The sequence below is a fragment of the Phodopus roborovskii genome, unplaced genomic scaffold (genome assembly GCF_943737965.1).
Source record: "Phodopus roborovskii unplaced genomic scaffold, PHOROB, whole genome shotgun sequence".
Taxonomy (NCBI): domain Eukaryota; kingdom Metazoa; phylum Chordata; class Mammalia; order Rodentia; family Cricetidae; genus Phodopus; species Phodopus roborovskii.
The window spans coordinates 17824203-17845715 of record NW_026126408.1 but is presented as its reverse complement, the minus strand read 5'-3'; the positions used below and the strand labels follow the sequence as shown (position 1 = coordinate 17845715).

At 40.7% G+C, this 21513-nt stretch overlaps 1 protein-coding gene across 1 annotated transcript; it reads left to right on the top strand.

Annotated features, from left to right (window-relative positions):
• Positions 1-5290: 5290 nt before the first annotated feature.
• Fam98a (family with sequence similarity 98 member A) lies at positions 5291-20597 on the top strand. Its single transcript, XM_051181875.1, has 8 exons — positions 5291-5456; positions 9605-9753; positions 13039-13173; positions 16381-16565; positions 17531-17611; positions 18196-18312; positions 18582-18749; positions 18832-20597. The coding sequence occupies exons 1-8, from the start codon at positions 5335-5337 to the stop codon at positions 19510-19512; spliced, it is 1638 nt and encodes a 545-aa protein (XP_051037832.1). The 5' UTR covers positions 5291-5334; the 3' UTR covers positions 19513-20597.
• The last annotated feature ends 916 nt before the right edge of the window (positions 20598-21513 follow it).

Sequence of the window (21513 nt, the reverse complement as noted above, 5' to 3'; positions counted from 1 at the left end):
TCTAATCAGAGAGACAATATTCTAAAGGACACAGAAGGAAAACATCCATTATCAATATAACAAATACCCTGGAGTAGGAGGCCTCAATTTGCCTCAAAATTGCTTGAGAAGGGTTCATCTAGAATAACCTTCCAAGTTTCTCTTCAAAGCTAAATTTATGTGACTTAACCCAGGTTTTTTGTAATAATATAACCAACAGAGCAATTCTCAAATATAATTGGTTTCTGCTTAAAATATGTTTTCACCTTATTTTTATTGTGTTTGTAAACAATGATCCTCTTTGGGTAACAATGAAAAATAAAGAATAATTCATTCTATTAACTGGAAACTAAAATGTGCTGAGTACATTCAAAATTAGCCCAGTTTGTCTATCCAATCACAAGTACTAGCTCTCCCCAGAACTGGGATGTAAAGGCTTTATTCTACTCTAATTACCTTCTCTTTCTAGTACACTCCCTATCAATAACATCTCCACTCCAATGCTTGTACTTTCCTGGTGTCTGGTTGTGGACTGCAGAACAGGAGGCAGTCTCCTTGAGTACACAAAGCCCCACAATGCCATAAGCCATCACAGGACAAAGTTGTTAATAGCAGTCTAAGTCAGCAAAAGCATAAATCATCCTACCAGAATAGACAAGTTTTAAATAAACATGACTGACTTCCAGAATGATCCAAGTGCCCAAAACATAATGCATTGTTGTATACTTATTTTTTTTCTGCAAAGAATCACTTTATTCTTTCAGGAGGAAAAAAAATCTAGTTATAAGAAAGAGAAAGACCTTTTTTGTCAACTAACAATGTTATTGATGCCTTTTGTGTGCATTTCAGTATAACAGGCAAGATGTAGGGTATGCATGTTTAACACAGGATTAAACTGATTAAAACATTTGGTGTAAGCAATATAAAAATAAAACACAAATAAATGATACAACATGAAGGATTAGTCATGGATTCACCTGAGGTGGTTTCAAGGAATGCAGATTGCAAAGTCTGCAAATGCTAAAAAGGACAACATAGTATCATATGTTGTAGCACAGGAATCCACATTTAAGTTTCTTGGATGTTTATGAGAAATCAGTTGAGTGGCATACCATTACCTTAAAAATCCGTGTGAGAGAAAATGTAATCCTTACCCCTACAGAGACTTCCTCCTGTGTGGGGCATGAGCGTTACACTCGGCCTGGGCAACAGAGAAGGTGAACTGAGCAACAAGAACATCAACAGAGTACACTGAAGCAGCCTGTGCCAACAATCAAAGATGTCACCTCTTAAACTGAGTCTTGAAGGCTGATCAAGAAGAATCTGCCACGCATTAAGACAGAAGAGGACTCCAGCCTGAGGAAACAATTTGTACAAAAGTATAACTATGCATGATAGTTGCTATTAGGTGAAGCAAGAAACAAGGTACATCATCACAGTTTACCTCAGTTTAACTTTCACAAGCTCACAAAGCATTCGTGAAACAGTCTCAAGTCTAGACATGGCTATCCTAGATTATGTACTAGGTGTGAATTTTACAAATGTATTAGTGAGGCTAAGGTGTACCTCTAATTTTCATGTGTGTGTAAGAGACGATGCATATGTGTTGTGCTATTGGTGGTACAGTGGCTGTACCTGAATCTACTGCCGCCTGCTGCTCAGACCGAGGCCTGGTGGGACATCTACCTACATTGCACCATGGCTACCTCTGCCACTGCCACCAAATTTGTTCTTAACTCTCTGTTGTTCTGTTTTACCAATAAAAACCCAGGAGCCAGATGCTGGGTGAAAACCTGCTAGTTCAGAGAGGCAGAGAGAGAGAGAGAGGCAGAGAGAGAGAGAAACAGAGAGAGACAGGGAGAATGTAGCTGCTTCTTCCTTCACCACAGATGCTTCCTCCTTCACTACCTTCCAACACAGAGAGCTTCTCTTCCACACTCTCAAACCAAAAAGGACCACCAAACTCACTACTACTTTCTGTGTGTCTCTCTATCCATCTTCCTCCCACTCTCTATGGCTTTTTTCTCAACTGGTTGCTTGTCCTGCCTCTCAATCACTGGTTGGTTTTATTTAATCTTTTCAAAAGTCATGGGGCTGGAAAATGCCACAACTAGAAACAGGATTTTCCAGTAAATAATGTAATCTCGGGTTTCACAGTATGGTCAGATATCCTGCAACTCATATGAGCACATGAGGCATGCAGGTGCTGCAGAGGAAGCCGTAGTGTGCAGTGCTTTGTCATTGTTCCTGGTTGGCAGCATCATCAGCTGTCTGAACTCCACAGGAACTTGTCATTCCCTCCCTGGCTCAGCTCAGTAAGACTGAGATGCAAGACCATGCATGGCTTCATTATATTATAGTTGGGATCCATATGCACCAAGGTTAACTACAAAATCCCAGTTCCTAAAAGTACAACTCAAAGCTAGCCTGGACATGGCGAGAACCAGCATCAGTTTGCTTGCAGCCTTCAGTCTATCAGAAGAGAGCCATGTGCTACTGTAGGGCTCTGTGAGTCCTCATTGGGTTGGTGAAGATTCCAGGTACAATGTCTTGGCATTTATACTGATTGACCTATCAAAAGTCACGAAGAGTCTACAAACACAAGGAAATACATGGCCTTCCACCTGCCAACCAAAGGGATTGTGTCACACAAGTTCTACCACAGTATTTAAAGTCTTTTTGGAGAAACTGTGGGGAAGATATGATACTCTTCAGCTACACTGTTACATATAATAACATGCTTACAAAATTATAGTCATATCTCTATAAAGGTATATATAAAAGCCAGACTACAGATTGTTTCATGAATGCTTCATTGAATTACAAAAGTTGAAATATGATAATGTCTGAAAACTCAGACTTGCATGCTTTGCTTGTCTGGTTTTATTAAAAATTAAATGTCAGTATTGAGTAACACAGCTAGGGAAGAGAGGCTGAGTTAAGAATAAACAAAACCTTTTTCCTAAAAAGTGATTTTTTTTGTTGTTGTTGTTTTTTTTTTTTTTTCAAGACAGGTTTCTCTGTGTAATAACCCAGACTGTCCTGGAACTTGTTTTGTAGAGCAGGCTGGCATTGAACTCAGAGAGATCTGCTTGCTTTTGCCTCCCAAGTGCTAGGATTGAAGGTGTGTACCACCATGAACCAGCAAAAAAAAAAAAAAAATGATTTTTTTATTGTTACCTTTTTAGTACCTTTAACATTTCCATAATACTCATTTTATTATATATAATATATACACACTTAAACAAATTCAGATAGCTAACTTCCTTATCTTTTCACATTTTGCTTTAAATCCTTGTCTGAAGAATATGGATGAAAATATGCTCTAGTTTCAAAATGCAGTTACTACTTATGAGTGTTAGGGATCATTAAAACATGGAGGGTCAGTGTGCTCATCTATAAAATGCAAACAATATTTACACAGTATGATTAGCCTGCACCATAAAGTGTTGGTACAAAAACATAGTTCTTATCCCAAATGGAACAAAAGGGTTTTTTTTTTTTGTTTTTTTGTTTTTTGTTTTTTGTTTTTTTTTTTTTTTTTTTTTTTTGGTTTTGGTTTGGTTTTTGAGCTAAATGAGTGACCATGGCCCAGGCATAGATTCAGATTGTCCCAAATAGCATTCCAAGATGTTCCAAGATAGGAAAGGGTCCCATTGTTTGTATAGTTACATAACACAAAGTCGCAAGTCAAGGGGTTCCCCTCCTCAAATATATTGGTGGGGACAGCAGGTGGGAAGTTCACAGTACAGTGGAGAAAACTGCTATAGTCTTGGACGTTATCTGATATCATATCTCAGAACTGGGTTAGCAGAAGCTTATCTTCCCAAAGTTTTACCTCCTAGTCAAAATGAGGTTAAGTCAGATTTGAGTTGAGCTGTGACTAGGCTCTTTTTTTTCTTTTTTTCTTTTTGTTGTTGTTGTTATTCTCAATGGGGTTTTTCTGTGTAGCTTTGGAGCCTGTCCTGGAACTTGCTCTGTAGACCAAGCTAGACTTGAATTCATGGAAATTCTCTCACCTATGCCTCCCCAGTGCTGGGATCAAAGATGTGCACCACAATCGCCCAGCAGCAGCAAGTTCTTAAGGGAACTAAACACTGTCCTCTGGAATTTGCATCTCTTCATAGTCAGGGAGTGAGAATCAACCAGTACCCCTCGAAGAGCATTGAACTTTGGTGTGGCTTTCTTGGTGAAACCGGATCACATGTGGGTCAAGAGGGTAATAACTAGCATACAGTAGGTGCATAACCCTCTCCCAACCTACATAAAGCAAAATTAATAACTTACGTTTATTACTAAGGATAGAGAATGTTTATCTATACATGCAGAAAAAAAATAGAAACCATAAAATGAAATCTGGGAGCAATTTTAAAACCAAACAACTACACAATATAACAGCATACCAATTTGTGGATAAATATAATTTTCTGATTATGTCATCACTTTGAAAAAGTTTTTCTCATTTTTCAATAGTTCTTAAACACATAATCATAACTGAAACATACACCCAATCATCTATGACCAAAAGCAAAGACAAAGCTGAGCATGGTGGTATGCACCTTTAATCTCAGCACTGGGAAGGCAAAGGCAGGTGAGTTTCAGGCCACAAAGGGCTATATATTAAGATCCTACATTTTTACAAAAGTAACTAAGAAAGGGAAGGGAGGGGGGATAGAAAAGGTCAACACAGACCAAAAAAAAATTGATCTAAATTGCATGTAATCAAATACACCCTATTATATTTGATATGGAGTTAGGTCCTTTTCCCCTTAAAGTTAAACGCTTGGTGTATGGAACAGGCTCAAAAAGACAGAGAGGAAAAATTTTCCCACAACTTTCTGAAGCATCCATACCAAGGGAACTTAGAGACCTCTGTAACCCTGAAACACTGAGGCTCCTCTGAAAAAAAAATCAAGACGCATTTATCTGACGTTCATTGTTCTCGACCCATTTACTCCTGCCCTAGGCCACACAAATTTGCCCTTCTTGCAGGGTGACCCGCTGGAGATGAGAGTTCGAGCAGCCTCAATTCCACAGCTCATGTCCTAGAACCGAGCTCCACCTGCCTCAAGCGCCTCTGGAGCTCGCCTCGCCCAAAACTGTGCACATGCGCATTCCAAGAGCTCGGCGCCTCCAGGCCCGGTCCGGGAGTCCGGCTGCCACGCCGCCAGTCTTCCTGCCCTTCTTAGGGCAGCCAGCTTCACTATCTAATATTACGCGTGCGCAGGCCGGGCCATTTTCAGCAGGGGAGGTGGGGCGATGGGCGGAACCAAACTGCTTGCGCACGCTCCGAACATGCGCAGTGCAGCGAGTGAGGCGCCAGCTGTCGACTTGGAAGTTCCGGGCAAGGAGCGCATGCGCGAGTGTACGCGTTGCCGGCGAGAGGGCAGCTTGACGACTCGGAAATTTGAATACCACAGTAGCATGGAGTGTGACCTCATGGAGACTGACATCTTGGAGTCGTTGGAAGATCTAGGGTAAGACCACGGGGGCATGAGTTTCTCCAAGTTCACTCTGCTGGGGCCCCGGGAACTCCTTGGGCGCCCCAGTCGGAGCCACCTGCCTCTCCACGCCGCACCCCCACTCCCGCTGTGGCTTCCCGCTGGCCCTGGGACCCCAGTGCCACGTCCGCGCCTGCCCTGCCAGCTGGGCTCGGTCGCCTCACGTCCTGCCCGGTGCTCCCTGCAGCCGGGCTACCCGCAGCGTGTGTCAGTCATGCGTGTCATTGTCTGGGCTCCGGTTCTCACCACCCCCACTCTCTGAGCTCTTCTTGCCTCCCACCCTACTCCCACATTTTGGTGTTGCCAAAGTTATCTCTGTTTTCCTATTTGCCCCCAAGATTTCCTATTCCCTGTCTTGAGCTTCTACCCCCACCCCACCTCTCTCAAAAAAATGCTTGCTCGGTCATCTTTGCATGCGCCTAGGCGTTCAAAGGCGCAAGTCTGGGCAATGCAGCAATCTCTCGTGCCCGCCCAACTGTGCACCTAACCTTTCACCACCTCGGGGATCACAGACAGTGACTCCTGACCCCAAGCACAGCCTGGTTCAACTCCAGGATTCCAGGGTCGTCTTCACCCACCAAAAATCAGCATACTTATTTTTCATCTTGTCTCTCCTCTGATAATTATCCAGTCGTAAAGTCGCCTGTGTTTAGAAGTTTGGAAATAAGGCTTATCTCCTTAGGTCGTGCAGATCAAGGTGCTCAAATTTGAGAACCTAGAATTTCTTCTTCTAAAAATCGAGAGAGAGAAGAGAGAGAACTGTATGATTAAGTTTTTGCCTGAGGTTAACTACTTCAGGGGGAAAATCAACACAGATTTAGCTAGTTGGTTTTTTTTGTTTGTTTTTGAGTTGTGCTATATATCCTGGCTATGTAGATCTGGTTCACAAAGATCCCACCTGCCTCTATCACCTGAGAGTTAGGATTAAAAGTGTGAACCCCCCCATACCCTTTGGATAGTTGTATTTTAAATATACATACATATGTATGTATGTATTTATCAAAGTGTAACCTTTTACGCTTTTCGGTGACTTGGATATTCATTTTTGGTTTTTTTTTTTTTTTAATTTATTTTATGTGCATTGGTGTGAAGGTTTCAGATTCCCTGAAACCAGTTATAGGCAGTTTTTTAAATTTCCATGTGGGTGCTGAGACTTGAACCCAGGTCCTCGTTAAAGTGAGGTCACCATTGTCATTTTTTTAAAACACAGTTTGTGAATGACCCAGACATTAGGCAACTTAGTTCCTGCATTAAGCCGTAAGGAAGTCATGCTCTGCAGAATGGGTTTGTTTCAGTGGGTGTCTAAGTGTGTTTTGCTCACCTAGTAAATGTTTTTGAGGGACCGTTGGTGTATGCCAGTGTGGGTCTTCCCTCAGGGTCTAAGCATGTGGAAGGGAGTTTCACATGACAGCTCTGAGCAGGACTGAGGAGGCTCCCTTCACTTTAAAAGGAAATGACATTATAGAAGAGGTTAGTGTTGAACAAGTGGATCAAGAAGAGAGGGATATTCTTGGGTAAAAGTCAGTTGACCAGCAGCTATGGATGGAATTGCTTCGTATTATTGTTCCTTTATCCCAATGGTGATTTTCTTGTCTGGCTAACAAATTATTCCTGCAATATTTGCCCTCAGATAAATAGCTGAGTCGAATTGTAATGTAAACCATGGGTTTTCTGAACATTTAAAAAAATTGTAACTTAGTTTGGTTGCTTCAAATATTAAGTCACCCTTAGTAGATTAATATGTATTTTTAAGGAATTCATCCAAAATTGCAGTTGAATACTATCTTTTATCTCTAAAGTCGCACATGGGCACATGGTAGGAATTTAGTAGTTACTATTGAGTGAATGTATAACACGAGGAGAAATTTCTAGACCTGGGCTTCTAAATATGTCTACTATGATTTTTTTTTAAAATAAAGACATGTTTGGTTTTGTTTTTATGTGTATATATGTGCATGTCAATGTATGCCATGTGCATACCGGATACCTGAGGAGGCAAAAAACAGGAGCCAGATCCCCTGGAACTGGATTCTCTACAGTTGTTAACTGCCCAGTGTGGGTGTTGGGAACTGAACCCAGGCCCTCTGTAAAAGCAACAAGTGCTCTCAACTGTTGAGCCATCCTCCAGCTCCCCTATTCTTTGTGATCTAGTTGCAGGATGATGTATAATGCCTTTTCTGTGTATGGAAGTTTGTTTTATTCTAATCCATTTCATATGTAAGCGTATTTTAAAGGAATCTCAACATGCAATTTCTCTACCATATCCATACCTCTAAATGGATATTTGAGGATATTTAATGTATGTCTTTGATATTTAAGGCTATTTAATGTATGTCTTTGATAACATTATTTTTATTCAGTATTTCATTTAATCTTTTCTTTTGGTGGGGGTTGTTTCAAGGCAGAGTTTCTCTGTAGCTTTGGAGGCTGTCCTGGAACTAGCTCTTGTAGACCAGGCTGTTCTCGAACTCACAGAGATCCGCCTGACTCTGCCTCCCTAGTTCTGGAATTAAAGGTGTGTACCACCACTGTCTGGCTAAAAGAATATAATCTTAAACTGTTAATTTTTTTACGCTGGGTGTGGCAGCATACATTTTTACTCCCTGGGAGGCAGAAGCAGGCAGATCCCTGTGAGTTCGAAGCCAGACTGATCTACATAGCAAGGGCCATGTAGTCTTTTTAAAGACTACTGTCTTTAAAAAGAAAAAGAAAAAAATTACATTTACTTATTGGTGTGCATGTGGGTGGTGTACTTGTGGAAGTCAGAGGCAAGTTTTCAGTTGATGTGCTCCTTGTACCTTGCAGGTTTCAGGAATTGAACTCAGGTCATCAAGCCTTGGTGGCAAGCACCTAACCCTGCCAGGCCATCTCACCTGCCCAACAATGTATTATTTAAGGTTACTTTACTGATTGATTGATTTAGATCTTGCTAAGTTACCTGGGCTGGCTTCTAACTCTTGATTTCCCTGCTTCGGTTTCTTGAGTATTACATGTAAGAGCCATAGCACCCAGTCCTGATTACTCTTAAATTCTCATGCCACGACAGCATGAGACTAGGTCTTTAAAAATTTTTTTTTACACATTTATGAAATAAATAATTACTTGGAAAGGTTCAAAGCAGATCACCAAAAATAAAATGTAATTGATGTTTGGAAGAAATTTCTAGGGTAAGTCAGTTTTGTTTCTGACATGATTGTTGTATAAGTCTCTAGAGTTTAATAGTTAATCTGGTTACAGAAAGAAAGTAAACCCCGAAGATGAGCTTGCAGGAGTGTGTAGAAGTTTTCATTATTTACTAATATATGATTGTTTATTAACTATCCTCAGATAATCATGGGGCTTCTATGTGTCTTGTATATATTAGGCAAGCTTTGAACTCTGAATAACTAGGAATGACCTTGAACTTTTTATCCTCATGCTCTACTTATTGCTAAGATTACAAAAGTACAATACTATGCCCAGTTTATAAAGATTTGGGATTTGAACCAGGGTTCAGGGGTGCTAGACAAGCACTCTCCCAACTGAGTCACATCCCCAGCCCTCACGTGTTTTGAAGGCATAAATTGAAGTCACTGTTTGTGCCTCTATTTTGGGTTGGGTGTCTTTGTTGTTGTGTTTGATTTATTTTGTCTCACTATGTAGATCTCAGTATAGGCTCCAGTTTTTCTCAGCTTTACCAGTGCTGACTTTACAGACATGTTGCACCATGCTCAGCTTGACTTCCTTTTCTTTATTTTTTTTTTATTTTAAGTTTTGTATATATTATGACTATTTACCTGCATGTATATATGTGTAACACATGCCTTGTGCCCACAGAGGCCAAAAGAGGGATGGAATCCCCTGGAACTGCAGTTTCAAGCAATTGTGAGTTGTCTTGTGGGTGCTAGGAATTGAACCCATGTCCTCTGGAAAAACAACCAAATCTCTTAACCACAGAACCATTTTTTTCTTTATTTTTCTAATGATGTATTGTGCTTTTTTTTTAAACAAATATTTACAAGGTTAAGGGTTGATATTTATACTTTGTTAAATTATTGCTTCTTTACATAAAAGAACAATAGATGAATTTTACCTGCAACATGCCATGTTGACTTTCTTCTAATATGTAGTTTCTTATTCACCAGTTACAAAGGCCCATTGTTGGATGATGGCGCACTGTTACAGGCAGTCTCGGCTGGAGCCACTTCTCCCGAGTTTACCAAACTCTGCGCTTGGCTGGTATCGGAACTAAGAGTCCTCTGTAAACTAGAAGAAAATGTACAAGCAACTAACAGTAAGTAAATCTTCACTTTAAAAAATAATATCAGGGCATGCTGAATGTCACTATTAATATCAGAGCTACAATTTTCAATGTTTTGTAGCCATAAAGAAACATGTCACAGCCTTGTGCTCCCCAGCACATACATACATGCATGCATACATACATACATACATACATACATACATACATACATACACACACACACACACTGCTTTTTTATGTTGTTTTTAAGGATAAAGTAACTCCACCCGTCACACCACAATATATGCAGATGCTGAAAAGACCTTTTTATTGAAACAGAAAATAGAATATAAATACAAAATGTATGTGCTTTCCATAGTTTTATTTAGTTTAGTATTTTTAGCAGGGCTCGCACACTATGTAGCACACATTGGCCTTTCTCATGACCTTTCTGCCTCAACCTGCTGAGAGCTGGGATGATAGGCCCGGGCTCTATTGTCTGCATTTTGTGAAACATGAATTGTGAGATCCTGAACTGGTGGCTAGTAGAATTTGGGATGTTCTTTTAGGTCTGCAAGATCCAAGAACCATGTAAAGTGTGTGTACTTTAATTCTACTGTGTTGCTGGTGTTTTCTTGTCCCACCAAGTCCTGCAGCCCCTTCAGTCCCAAATAAACACAGAGAGACACTATATTAATTATGTAACTGTTGGCTGATGACTAGGGCTTTTTACTGGCTAGCTCTGTCTTAAATATTAACCCATTTCTATTAATCTAAGTATTTCCACATGGTCTTATCTTACCAGAGAAGGGTCCGGACCTGTTAATCCTTCCTCCATTACATGTCATCTCCTCATCATGTCTCTCTGCCTACCTTTCACAGAATTTCCTCGTCTTGTAGTCTCGCCTATCTTCCTGTCTTTATTGGCCAAACAATGTTTTGTTGTTTTTTGGTTTTTTTTTTTTTTTTTTTTTTTTTTTTTTTTTGAGGTTGTCCTGGAACTAGCTCTGTAGACCAGGCTGGGCTTGAACTCGCAGAGATCCATCTGCCTCTGCCTCACGAGTGCTGGGAGTAAAGGCATGTATCACCAACACCCAGTGGCCAAACAGTGTTTATTCATCAACCAATAAGAGAACATATATACAGAAGGACATCTCCCATCACTACTTGCTTGGGAAGAATGGGAACACTTTCCTGTCATTGGAACCTACCATTAGGTACAGCACAGCCAGGGGCAGCACTGCCAGATTATAGGGCTGAGAGCACTCTTATATTTGCTTGTTTTCTTGACATTTACACCTCTGTCTGTTGACTCTGCATGAACTTGGAACCTGACAGTTGGCCTTCTGCTTCCTCCTGCCATAGGTAAAGTTCTAATGGATAGCAAATAAGAATATCTGCCTGTTAGTATACCCCTGGGACAGTATCTCCCCACTAATCCCATGTTGAAGAGCTCAGTGTTGCTTGCTTGTGTGTACTTTGTTTCTTGGTACTTTGGAGACACAGGGTCTTGCTGAGGCTCAAGCTTTTGCCTTTCATAGCTCAGGCTGGTTTGAGGAAATTTTATAACACCTTCCTGAGTGCTGGGATTACACACCTGGATTGTTAGTATATTTGTGCAGGTTGATTGTGTCCAGTTCTAGCAAGGGGTAGGAAAGGTAAGGAGGAAGAGAGAGAGATAGTATGTATATGTAGGGTTCTAACCTAGCACCTCATCAGGGGTAGAAGAGGAAGAGATAATGTGTGTGGGGGGGGGTCTAATCTAGTACCTCGTCAGGGGTAGGTGAGAGAGAGGGAGGGAGGAAGAGAGAGAGTATGGGGACCTAACCCAGTGCCTCAACAGATCAGGCACTATACCACTGGAGCAATTCAATTAATAAGATCTAATGTCATAATGATAGCAGATATTATGTTTATTTCTTGTATTTAAAGCAGTATGCACAGGTTAACTCATTTAGACCTCAGGGCAGCTCTGAGTTAGATTTTATTAGTGATATACATTCAATGACAAAAAGCCAAAGAAGTTAATTTATTGCCTGTGGTTACATAACTAGAATTCAATCCAGGAGAAGATGAGGAACCTGTGTTTTTAACCACTTTGGCGTTCAGTCACTTACTGTGTCAGAAATTGTAGAACCCTTTGAAAACAGGGTCTTACAGAAGCCTACACATAAACAGATAAGATTTACTCTGCTTATGTAGAGGGAGGGCATCTTTATAAAGCACAGGGCTTCCTTATCTCCCCAGCCGTCTATAAAAGAGCCTGTGGAAATCTGGGATGATTTTATCATATCTGATAAAACACTGGTGTGCTCGCCTCTCATCTACCTCGTCTCCCAGCTGCCTCTCATTGATGTCTGTGGAGCCTTAGGGTTGACAAGTCACTGTTTGAAAAATGTGGTGGGAAAATGGACTTGGATCTTAAAAATGGCTCCAACACTTAATTTCTACCCATCTGTGATGCTGTATAGAGAACAATCCAAACAGTGAAGACAACATCCATATCCCCTCTTGACTTGCCCACTAAACCTCAAACTCTGTTTGCATGTTATTGGAATATAGAGCCCTAAGTCATGTTTGCTGCCTTCCGGTTTCTGTGAACTGGAAATATTAGATACAAGTGAAACAACTGGTGATTGCTACAGTAATTAAACTCTTGCCTTTGTGGTTCACCAAGGGAAGAAACCAATGTGTTAAGCATGCTTAGAGGAGAAGCCCACTGGGCTTTGCTGCATGAGAGGTGTGCTAATAGAAAAGCATGTAGTCACCCTGTCAGTCACAGTGATAGCTTAGATAAAGGCTCAAAAGTAGAAAGGACACAGGCTTGCCTGAGACGCTGAGGAGACAGGTGTGGCCCAGGAGAACCAGTGTTTGTGGAAGTAGTGCATCGATGGTTGTGATTGGGAAAGGCAGACTTGAACAGTTAGGAAGAAGTCTTTAAAAGCAGGCAGGAAAACTGGAGGAGGTATAAAGTAGGTGCCATTAAAAATGATCAAGTAGGGTTGGTGAGGTGTGGCTCAGCAGGAAAAGCAGTTGCCATGAGAGCCTAGTGCCCTGAGTTTGGTCCCCGCGTCCAACAATAAAGGTGGAAGGAGAGACCCAATTCCACAGAGTCTTCTGACCTCAGTGCCTATGTACTCCCGACATACCTCTCACACACACAGAACAATAAAGAATAATTTTTAATTGTTAAGTAAGAAACTAGCCTAATGCGCACCATAAAAGGTATTTGTAGTGGTGTAAGGAAGGATGGGTCAGGAAGAGCCAAGGTAGGAAAGCCTAATGAGAATTCCACCCTGTGACTGACACTATTGAAATTATTTTACTTCTCTCAAGGTCCAAGTGAAGCTGAAGAATTCCAGCTTGAGGTGAGTGGGCTGCTTGGGGAGATGAACTGCCCGTATCCTTCTCTGACATCGGGGGATGTAACCAAGCGCCTTCTTGTTCAGAAGAACTGCCTTCTCCTGCTCAGTAAGTACATGGCTACTAGAATAGAGCTGTGCTGTTTTCCGTGAGTGATGTATGGGTTGTTACTATTGTAGTTTCACTGTAACTTGAATTCCCTACATTTCCAGCTGGGAGCTGGTGGCTGCATGCACACCAGGGGCACTGTGTTTCGATAACTGATGCTCTTCCCTGGCTGTGGTGCTCCTCTAGCTGAAATGCCTGCCTCCCCTGCTGTGACCAGTGGACGAGCTGGAGTGCCAGGCCACTGTGTCACCATTAACGTGCTTTCTAGACCAAATGCACACGTTTAAGTAGATGGGCAAAACCGTGGAGGGGAGAAGCCTTGCTAATATGATGCTAATGTGAAAGTGTTCTGTTTTACTGATGGTTCTCTGGGTTGGTAAGTGGGGTTTGGTTTTGTTTCTAAGCTTGCAGGGTCAGCACTTGAATGGTTACTCTACCTACTAATCATGCTGGGAAATCATTTTTTAAGAGAAGTCCTTTCCTTCCATGTCTCTTAAAAACATATTAATAACTGTCTCTTTTCCTGAAATATAGACAGTAAACTCATAAATTGTATTACTGTGTATGAACTTCCAGTAAGCACAAACAATAATCCTAACTCAGATTCTGGGTACCTTCTGGAATTCAGCTAGATTTGGCTTTGTTTAACTGAATGCCCTATAACAAGTGTAGTCTAGGGAGTTGTTTTGTTTTTGTAGCTGTACTGTGGTGTCTGAAAAATACTATTTGTTTGCTTATGTATTTATTTTTTAAAGGGGAAATGTATTGTAGCTATTATGCTTAGGCACTAAAATGTCTACAGTTTCTTAACATTCCTTTGTCCAGTGTTTGTTGCTGGGCATATATGTAGGCAGAGTCAGGACTTGCTTTAGATACCAATGTTTCTATCTAGCTTTTATACATTCATTCAGTCACTGACATTATCTGCATAGGAAGCTAACAACTGTGTGCTGCTTGGCAGTGACCCTGGATGGCTGAGTATTCCACAGAACTCAAAGTTCAGCTTTTTCCTACTAACACTTAAAAAAAAAAAACACACATTGACTGTTAAATCTTTATAAAGGGCCTTTAACTCCTTGCCACTTTCTGGACAGACTATACTATTTTAGAATTGTGTCATAATTATAAACTTGACTTTATGAGCTTATCAAGAGTGTGTAATGACATGTTCCATATAAATAACTGAAGCAGCTAAAGGTTACTGGCTTTTTAGATCCTTTGCTCACCTAGTCCCTTGTCTTTCTCTTTGTCACTGCAACCTGGCTTATTCAATATTCCTTCTAGTTTGTAACCACTTTCTTTGTACTATTTCATACACGTACTCATTGCTGCTCTGTGTAATTATTACTCATCTTGCCAAGTGTCAGTTTTGTCACACCTTGATGCCAGGGTTTTCTTCCTTCCAGCACTCCGCCTCACTAATCTGAATCGTTGAGCACATTCTACTTTAATAGAAAAATGAACAAACTTCATTTGAACTGGCACTATAGAATACTCTTTAGGTGTAGGCACTCTGGGCTGTTTATATTGGCCCTTTCTGTTTCTCAGCGTAACTCGTGTATAAGTCAAGTCTGGCTTGAGTTCGTACTAGAATAGGGAAAGATACTTTGATACTTAACTAGACTGTCAGATCATTGGATTTCTTTTTCATAGTCTCTGGTGCCTTTCTAGTGCTTTGAACATGTCACTTGCTTTAAAGTTTGTTGATGTGTTGGTTATTAGTTAATTTCATGAGTACCTGAACTAGCTCATCCCAAATTTAAACAATCAGTGTATTATTAAATCATATATGATTTTCTAGAACAAGGGTTGGCAGATTTCCTTAAAGGGCCAGACATTAAATGTTCCTGGCTGAGCAGACTATGGGATCTTAGTGGCAACTACCCAACTCTAGTATTTTTGGCAGGAAAACAGCCATTGACATACGAGAGAGCAAGAGTGACAGGGTCCTGGCAAAAACCTGTTTACAACAGCTTTAGTTATTTTCATAACCACAAGGTTTTACTGTTTTCATTGTCTTAACACCCACGTACAGCTTGCTACATGGAACCTACAAGATTTATTAAAGCCACATGGAATGAATGGCCTCTGCAACTAGCTGAAATTATTACTTTGGAACACGAATTGATGCCTTCTCAAGTGACTTGAGAAAATCATGACCCCCTTGGCTTCGGCCATTTGTTCTGGGGATAGCAAGTAAGATATTCAAGCTGATCACACTTTGGTGTTTCTGATAGGACCGAATGACTTAGAAAATACCTTCCTAAAGAGTAGAAGGCAACTTTGCTGACTGCTTGGAAATGGTATGTTTTAGCTGGAAATGTCCTTGGAACAGTTACAGGCATGTTCACTGTTTAGTTAGGCCTTCTGCCAAATTACCTGAGAATGTGGCCCTCATTATACCAGGCTAAACAACTCCCAAGAGGACATTCAGCACAAAGGGATGGCTGAGAGTGGAGGCTCCCCCCACCAAGACCGACCATCAGAGCTCACACCCTGACCCACATAGAGAAGACAACTAAGTCCTACAAGTTGTCCTCCCAACTCCATACATGTGCTGTGGAGTGCATACATGTAGACACACACATGACAAAATACTGAGAAGCAGAAGCAATTGTTAATGGGGGGAAAAGGTGAGGAATGTGGAGAGATAGGGCAGGTGGGAAGGGTAAAGATGAAAGAGCACCCAGGAGGTGACATAGGGTATTGGAGAAAGAGAGGACCTTTAGGAAATTCACTGCCTTCACACTTAATTAAAATATTTCATACTAGTTCCAGACAGACTAATTATTAGAGTGGGCAGGGTAGTTTTGTCATCATGCTTAGAAGTGGCTCAATGTGAATAATCATTGAAAATTGGCCATCTGTCTGTCACCTTGTGCAAGATTTTTAACAGATGCCAGCCCCTGTTCTGGAGGTAGCATGGTCGAATTCAAGAATCCAGATCTTTAGGTGTGATCAACCTTGGACTCTGGTTTCGAAGTATTGCCTAATCTTATTAATCTGTAAATAGTGTATAAATACCCAAGTCACATAAGCAGCGTATATGTTATGTCATTAGCAGGTAAAAGTGGTTTTCATTTCTTGTTCTGTCCATTCTTGCAGCTTTAAAAGTTACATATCATTAGGTCTATAGAGTTGTGACTCCAGATTTAACAGCTGTTAACTGTAGTATCTTATTTTGAAATCTCATTTTGTTTACTTCAGCATACCTCATCTCAGAACTAGAAGCTGCCAGAATGCTCTGTGTGAATGCTCCTCCAAAAAAAGCTCAAGAAGGAGGCGGTAGTGAGGTCTTTCGAGAGTTGAAAGGCATATGTATTGCTCTAGGAATGTCCAAACCTCCAGCCAATATAACTATGTTCCAATTCTTCAGCGGGATTGAGAAAAAAGTAAGACCTTTAGTACCGATTGTAGCGTATTAAAGGCATAGTCCTACCTTTGTTTGAAATGAAGCATTAAGTTTATTTCTCTTAATGGGAACCTAATGTACGTATTAATAAGGAATGTTAATAAATGAGTTTTTGGTTTTAAATCCTAGATGCTTTAAAGAGAAATTATTATTTTAGTGGGCTTTTTATTTTTGTTATTTTTAAACATTGACATGTTTCTTTTTGGAAGACAAAACTTAATATTTTGGTTTAAAAGCTGAAGTAAGCTAGATATAATGTAAAAATAATTATGATTCTTAAGTCCTTAATAAGATGCTTGAACTTTGAGACAATTTTCAATTTTAATCATTGTTACTGTGCTAACCCCTGCTGACTGGGCAGAAAGGACATTAATAAGTTCTGTTTTCTAATCCGGTTGTTTTGGGTCTGTCTATATTCCAACTGGCAAACTCAATTTCTGGCTATGAACTTAATTTAGTTTGAAAATAGAATTATCAACAGAATATTGATTTCTATATACATATATGTGGAACAAGCAATATTAATTTAAAACAATGGATGAGTAAATAAAAGAACAATGATATTTGTTGTATAAAGTCTCTTCCAGTCTGAATATTTGTTGGACTCATGTTCCCTGTGGGGCATGGCCATGTATCTATCTGTAGTTCGTATTCTATGTTCATTCATCCATTCAGCTAATGCTCCTTCATTGCCCATGGGGTCAGGCACAGTTGGTTCCAGGTCCAGTGAAGGATCCATACCTCTCTAGATGAAGGAGTGGGACAAGCCAGTGTCTCACTCACCTTGCGGGTCTTTGCATTTATGTTTCAAAACCGCCTCCACCTTTGTCTCTGTCAGGAGTCTTCTTCTAATGGCAAGATATGATGGGAGTTGGGAAAATAAGGAAGATGCATAGTACTTGTAGATTTTTTTTTTTTTAATTCATTGATCTGTTTCTGTGTCAGTTAAAGGAAACATTAGCAAAAGTTCCACCTAATCATGTGGGAAAGCCGTTACTGAAGAAGACGATGGGACCAGCCCACTGGGTGAGTCTTGACCCTCTTGAGTCACCGTCCTAAGAAACCAACCATCCTTTAAGTCAGTACACTAGCCCAAGTTGGCCTCACACTTTTCGGCAGTTGCCTGGTCTGTGCCTTCCAAGTTCTGTGATTACACCTGATATAAATTATACTTTCTGATTCATGGTTTGGTACATGGACATCTTTGAAATCATTTGGGGAACCTCCATTGTGGTAAAAAATTTTGTGTATGATTCAAAGCATTTACCTTATAATTTGTAACTATTTCATGTACTTATCAAATAAATTGAAGTTTTCTGTGAATGAAGATTTTCTAATTGCCAGATCTGACTGAGCTGAGCCAACTTCACACAGTGAATTATGGGAAAGCTAAACAAAAGTTTTTTTGCTTTATATATATATGACTGTGTTGAGACTAACTTCTCTATCCTGTCACTTCACTGGCAGTTGATACACTAGCCTGTGGGGAAAACCGTGGGTGGTGGATGCTGGGAGTCACTTGTAAAAGCAGCAGTTTTCTCCTCTAGGAACAAGGGATCAAGGTCAAGCCCGTGTGTAAATTCTAACTGGTTTTATAAATTTTGCTTCAGGAAAAGATAGAAGCCATTAACCAAGCCATAGCCAATGAATATGAAGTCCGGAGGAAGCTGCTAATCAAACGTTTGGATGTCACTGTACAGTCCTTTGGCTGGTCTGACAGAGCTAAGGTACACGAAATCATTGTTGTAGACACACTCCCTAAACCCCTGAGGAAAACTCCCATGGAAGCCCAGCCTCCATTCCCTGCTGTGTCAACAACTGACAGCTGTATTTGAACAAGATAGTTGTTAAGAGCAGAAAACAGCTGAGTTTCAAACTTTCCATACTATTCGGAACCTAGTAAATCTTTATCTTTACCTTGAACTTTTTTAGTTGTAGTGTTTCCTGCACCATTCTGAAGATTAACATTTGACTTTGAACACTTTTGTTTCAACAGAGTCAGACAGAAAAATTAGCTAAGGTTTACCAGCCAAAGCGTTCAGTCTTGTCTCCCAAAGGTAACATTTCTGTTGCTCATCTTCTGGCTGCTAGACAAGACCTGTCAAAGATTTTAAGGACAAGCAGCGGGTCCATAAGGGAAAAGACTGCCTGTGCCATCAATAAGGTGACTAAGAGCACTTTGGATTTTCTTTCACATTTGTTTGCCTGTAAAATGAGATATCTAAAATAACTTTCTTATTCCATAGGTATTAATGGGCAGGGTGCCTGACAGAGGTGGTCGACCCAATGAAATTGAACCTCCACCCCCAGAGATGCCACCATGGCAGAAAAGACAAGATGGGCCCCAGCAGCAAGCAGGAGGCCGAGGAGGAGGGAGAGGTGGTTATGAACATTCCTCATACGGAGGACGAGGAGGTCATGAACAAGGAGGGAGAGGTGGACGTGGTGGCTATGACCATGGTGGACGTGGTGGCTATGATGGTGGCCGAGGGGGAGGAAGAGGAAATAAACACCAAGGAGGCTGGACAGATGGAGGGAGTGGAAGTGGAGGTGGCTACCAGGATGGTGGTTACCGAGATTCAGGTTTCCAGCCTGGTGGGTACCATGGAGGCCACAGCAGTGGCTATCAAGGTGGTGGCTATGGTGGTTTCCAAACATCTTCATATACAGGAAGTGGGTATCAAGGTGGCGGATACCAGCAGGACAATAGATACCAAGATGGTGGGCACCATGGGGATCGAGGCAGTGGTCGTGGAGGAAGAGGTGGTAGAGGAGGCCGGGGTGGACGTGGAGGCCAGGGGGGAGGCTGGGGAGGAAGAGGAAGCCAGACTTACCACCAAGGAGGCCAGTTTGAACAGCACTTCCAACACGGAGGCTATCAGTATAGTCATTCTGGATTTGGACAAGGAAGACATTATACTAGTTGAGGCTACAGAAACTTCTGTTTTGCTAGAGCTCAAGTAATAGAAACTTAATTTCAGAACCCTGAATCTGACATCTTCTGAATGAATGTGAGACCACAGGTGGCAGGCAACTTCCTGCTTGGGACAACCATGGTCTTCATTCGATTTTCTCTCTTTTTATTATTAAACAGTTTTACATAACACTGTTTATTTAAGAAACATATCTCTCCTTTCTATGAAAAACAAATTTTAAAGGCAATTTAAATTGCCTTGAATTGACCAGTTAGAACATACATGCTTTTTTGAAGAAATTACTTGAATAAAATAGTTCTCATGTTTTCAATATGCAAGTTTTGAAAATGAGGATTTGCCTAGACTTTTTTTACATTTACTGCTGGGAACCCTTCCTCATATTAACAACCCATGTGTGTTTTTCTTAAACTATCTTTCTGATGTGTGTTCTCCAAGCATAGCTCTGCCCCTTATTGGCATTTTATTCAGAGAGGTTTTGTCACATGGCTTTGTGACACACCTGTTGGGTCAGTTCCTATTACAAGAGCTCTTTTGCAGATAACACATTCAGTAGCCTTATCCTGTTGGTGGAATACTATACCATATGCTCCTCCAAAAACCATGAACACAGCCAAAATCCATAAAGACAACAAAAGCAAACTAAGTTGTGAACTCTAGTATCTGTAAACAATTAAGTATAGCAACTCAAATAGACCTGCATCCATCCAAGACAAAGTTCCTCCTTCAACCTTGTTTTTACTTGAAATTTGCCTGAAGAAATGACAAGCAGAAATCTGTTTTATGCACCACGTGTTAATGCCACTGGCTCAAGCAAATGCAGGTTAGTTTGCTTTAGACAAGAGATCTTTTTTGTGATGGAAATGCACTACAAAGTCAGACCTGGTCCTGCTCTTTGCAGGAGGCCCTTTACCATTGCTGCAGAAGACAAAAGCCTGGCTGAATCACTCTCCATATCCTTACTGAAATCACTATGCTTGCTGCCGGGTTTTTGTATATGTAAACACTGTCAAGCTGTGAAAGGAAATAGTGGAGGTGTGTTTTGTGTGAGAGGTGAGCAATAAAGTATCTGTACATTCTTTCCTTGCTTAGAGAGTTTTATTTTAGCTGTTTTTTTTGTTTGTTTGTTTGTTTTTTTTAACACCAAATTGTCCTGGATATTTGTGTCAGGCTTGTGACCTAAGGCTTTTGTTCCCAAGGAGTACCTTCTTAAGTAAAAGGTAGCCTTTTTCTAGAAGTTCATACAAATTGGGGGATGAGGAGAGCTATTTCTGAACTGACCTTATAAACAGTATGGCTAGAAAGCTTTACTCTAATTCTGTCCACTGGGTGTAGCTGTTGTCACACATGTTAGGGAAATACACTAATGTCCCTCCCTAATCTTTCAGAGGTTTTGTTTTTCCATTCTTCCTAAAATGGGGCTTGGTTTTCTAAAAGAAAGTGATGTGAAAAACACAAAGATATTTATTAGAAGAGATATTGTAACTTCACTAAGTGGAAATTTTAGAAGTTACTTATAGTCTATGTATGTATGTATGGGGGGGTGGGCAGGAGTGTTGCGGTCAGAGGACAACTTTCAGGAGTAGTTATTTCCCTCCACAGAAGGACCTGGGGATCAAACTCAGTGGGACCTAGGTAGTTAAGTACACTTACTCTGAGCCGCCTCACAGGCACTGAAAGGGATGGCAAGACCAAAGCATGTCTTATTAAAAAATATTTTACTTTTGAAATAAGGGCTTTCTGGTAACTAAACCATCCTCCAAAGACCACCATGATCCCTTTATTAATCTTAGCAAATTTTTAGCTAGCTTTTGTGAATGCAAGATGTCCGGAATGTTTTATTAAAATGAGTTAGAGTGCAAGCATTGAATAGGCTACTACATACCGGTGTTTCCTATTAGAAATATAATTGTCACATTCTTGAAATAATGCCTTAGGAAGACATTTGCTCCAATTGCTTTCATAACCCAGGACTCTACAGTATTCCGATTAGAC

Excerpts from the sequence above, each read along its gene's own strand:
- Fam98a (XM_051181875.1), top strand. The coding sequence starts at position 5,335 with ATGCGCGAGTGTACGCGTTGCCGGCGAGAGGGCAGCTTGACGACTCGG. Across the intron at positions 13,174-16,380 it reads GAACTGCCTTCTCCTGCTCA|CATACCTCATCTCAGAACTA; the intron begins GTAAGTACATGG and ends TGTTTACTTCAG. Across the intron at positions 18,313-18,581 it reads GCTGGTCTGACAGAGCTAAG|AGTCAGACAGAAAAATTAGC; the intron begins GTACACGAAATC and ends TTGTTTCAACAG.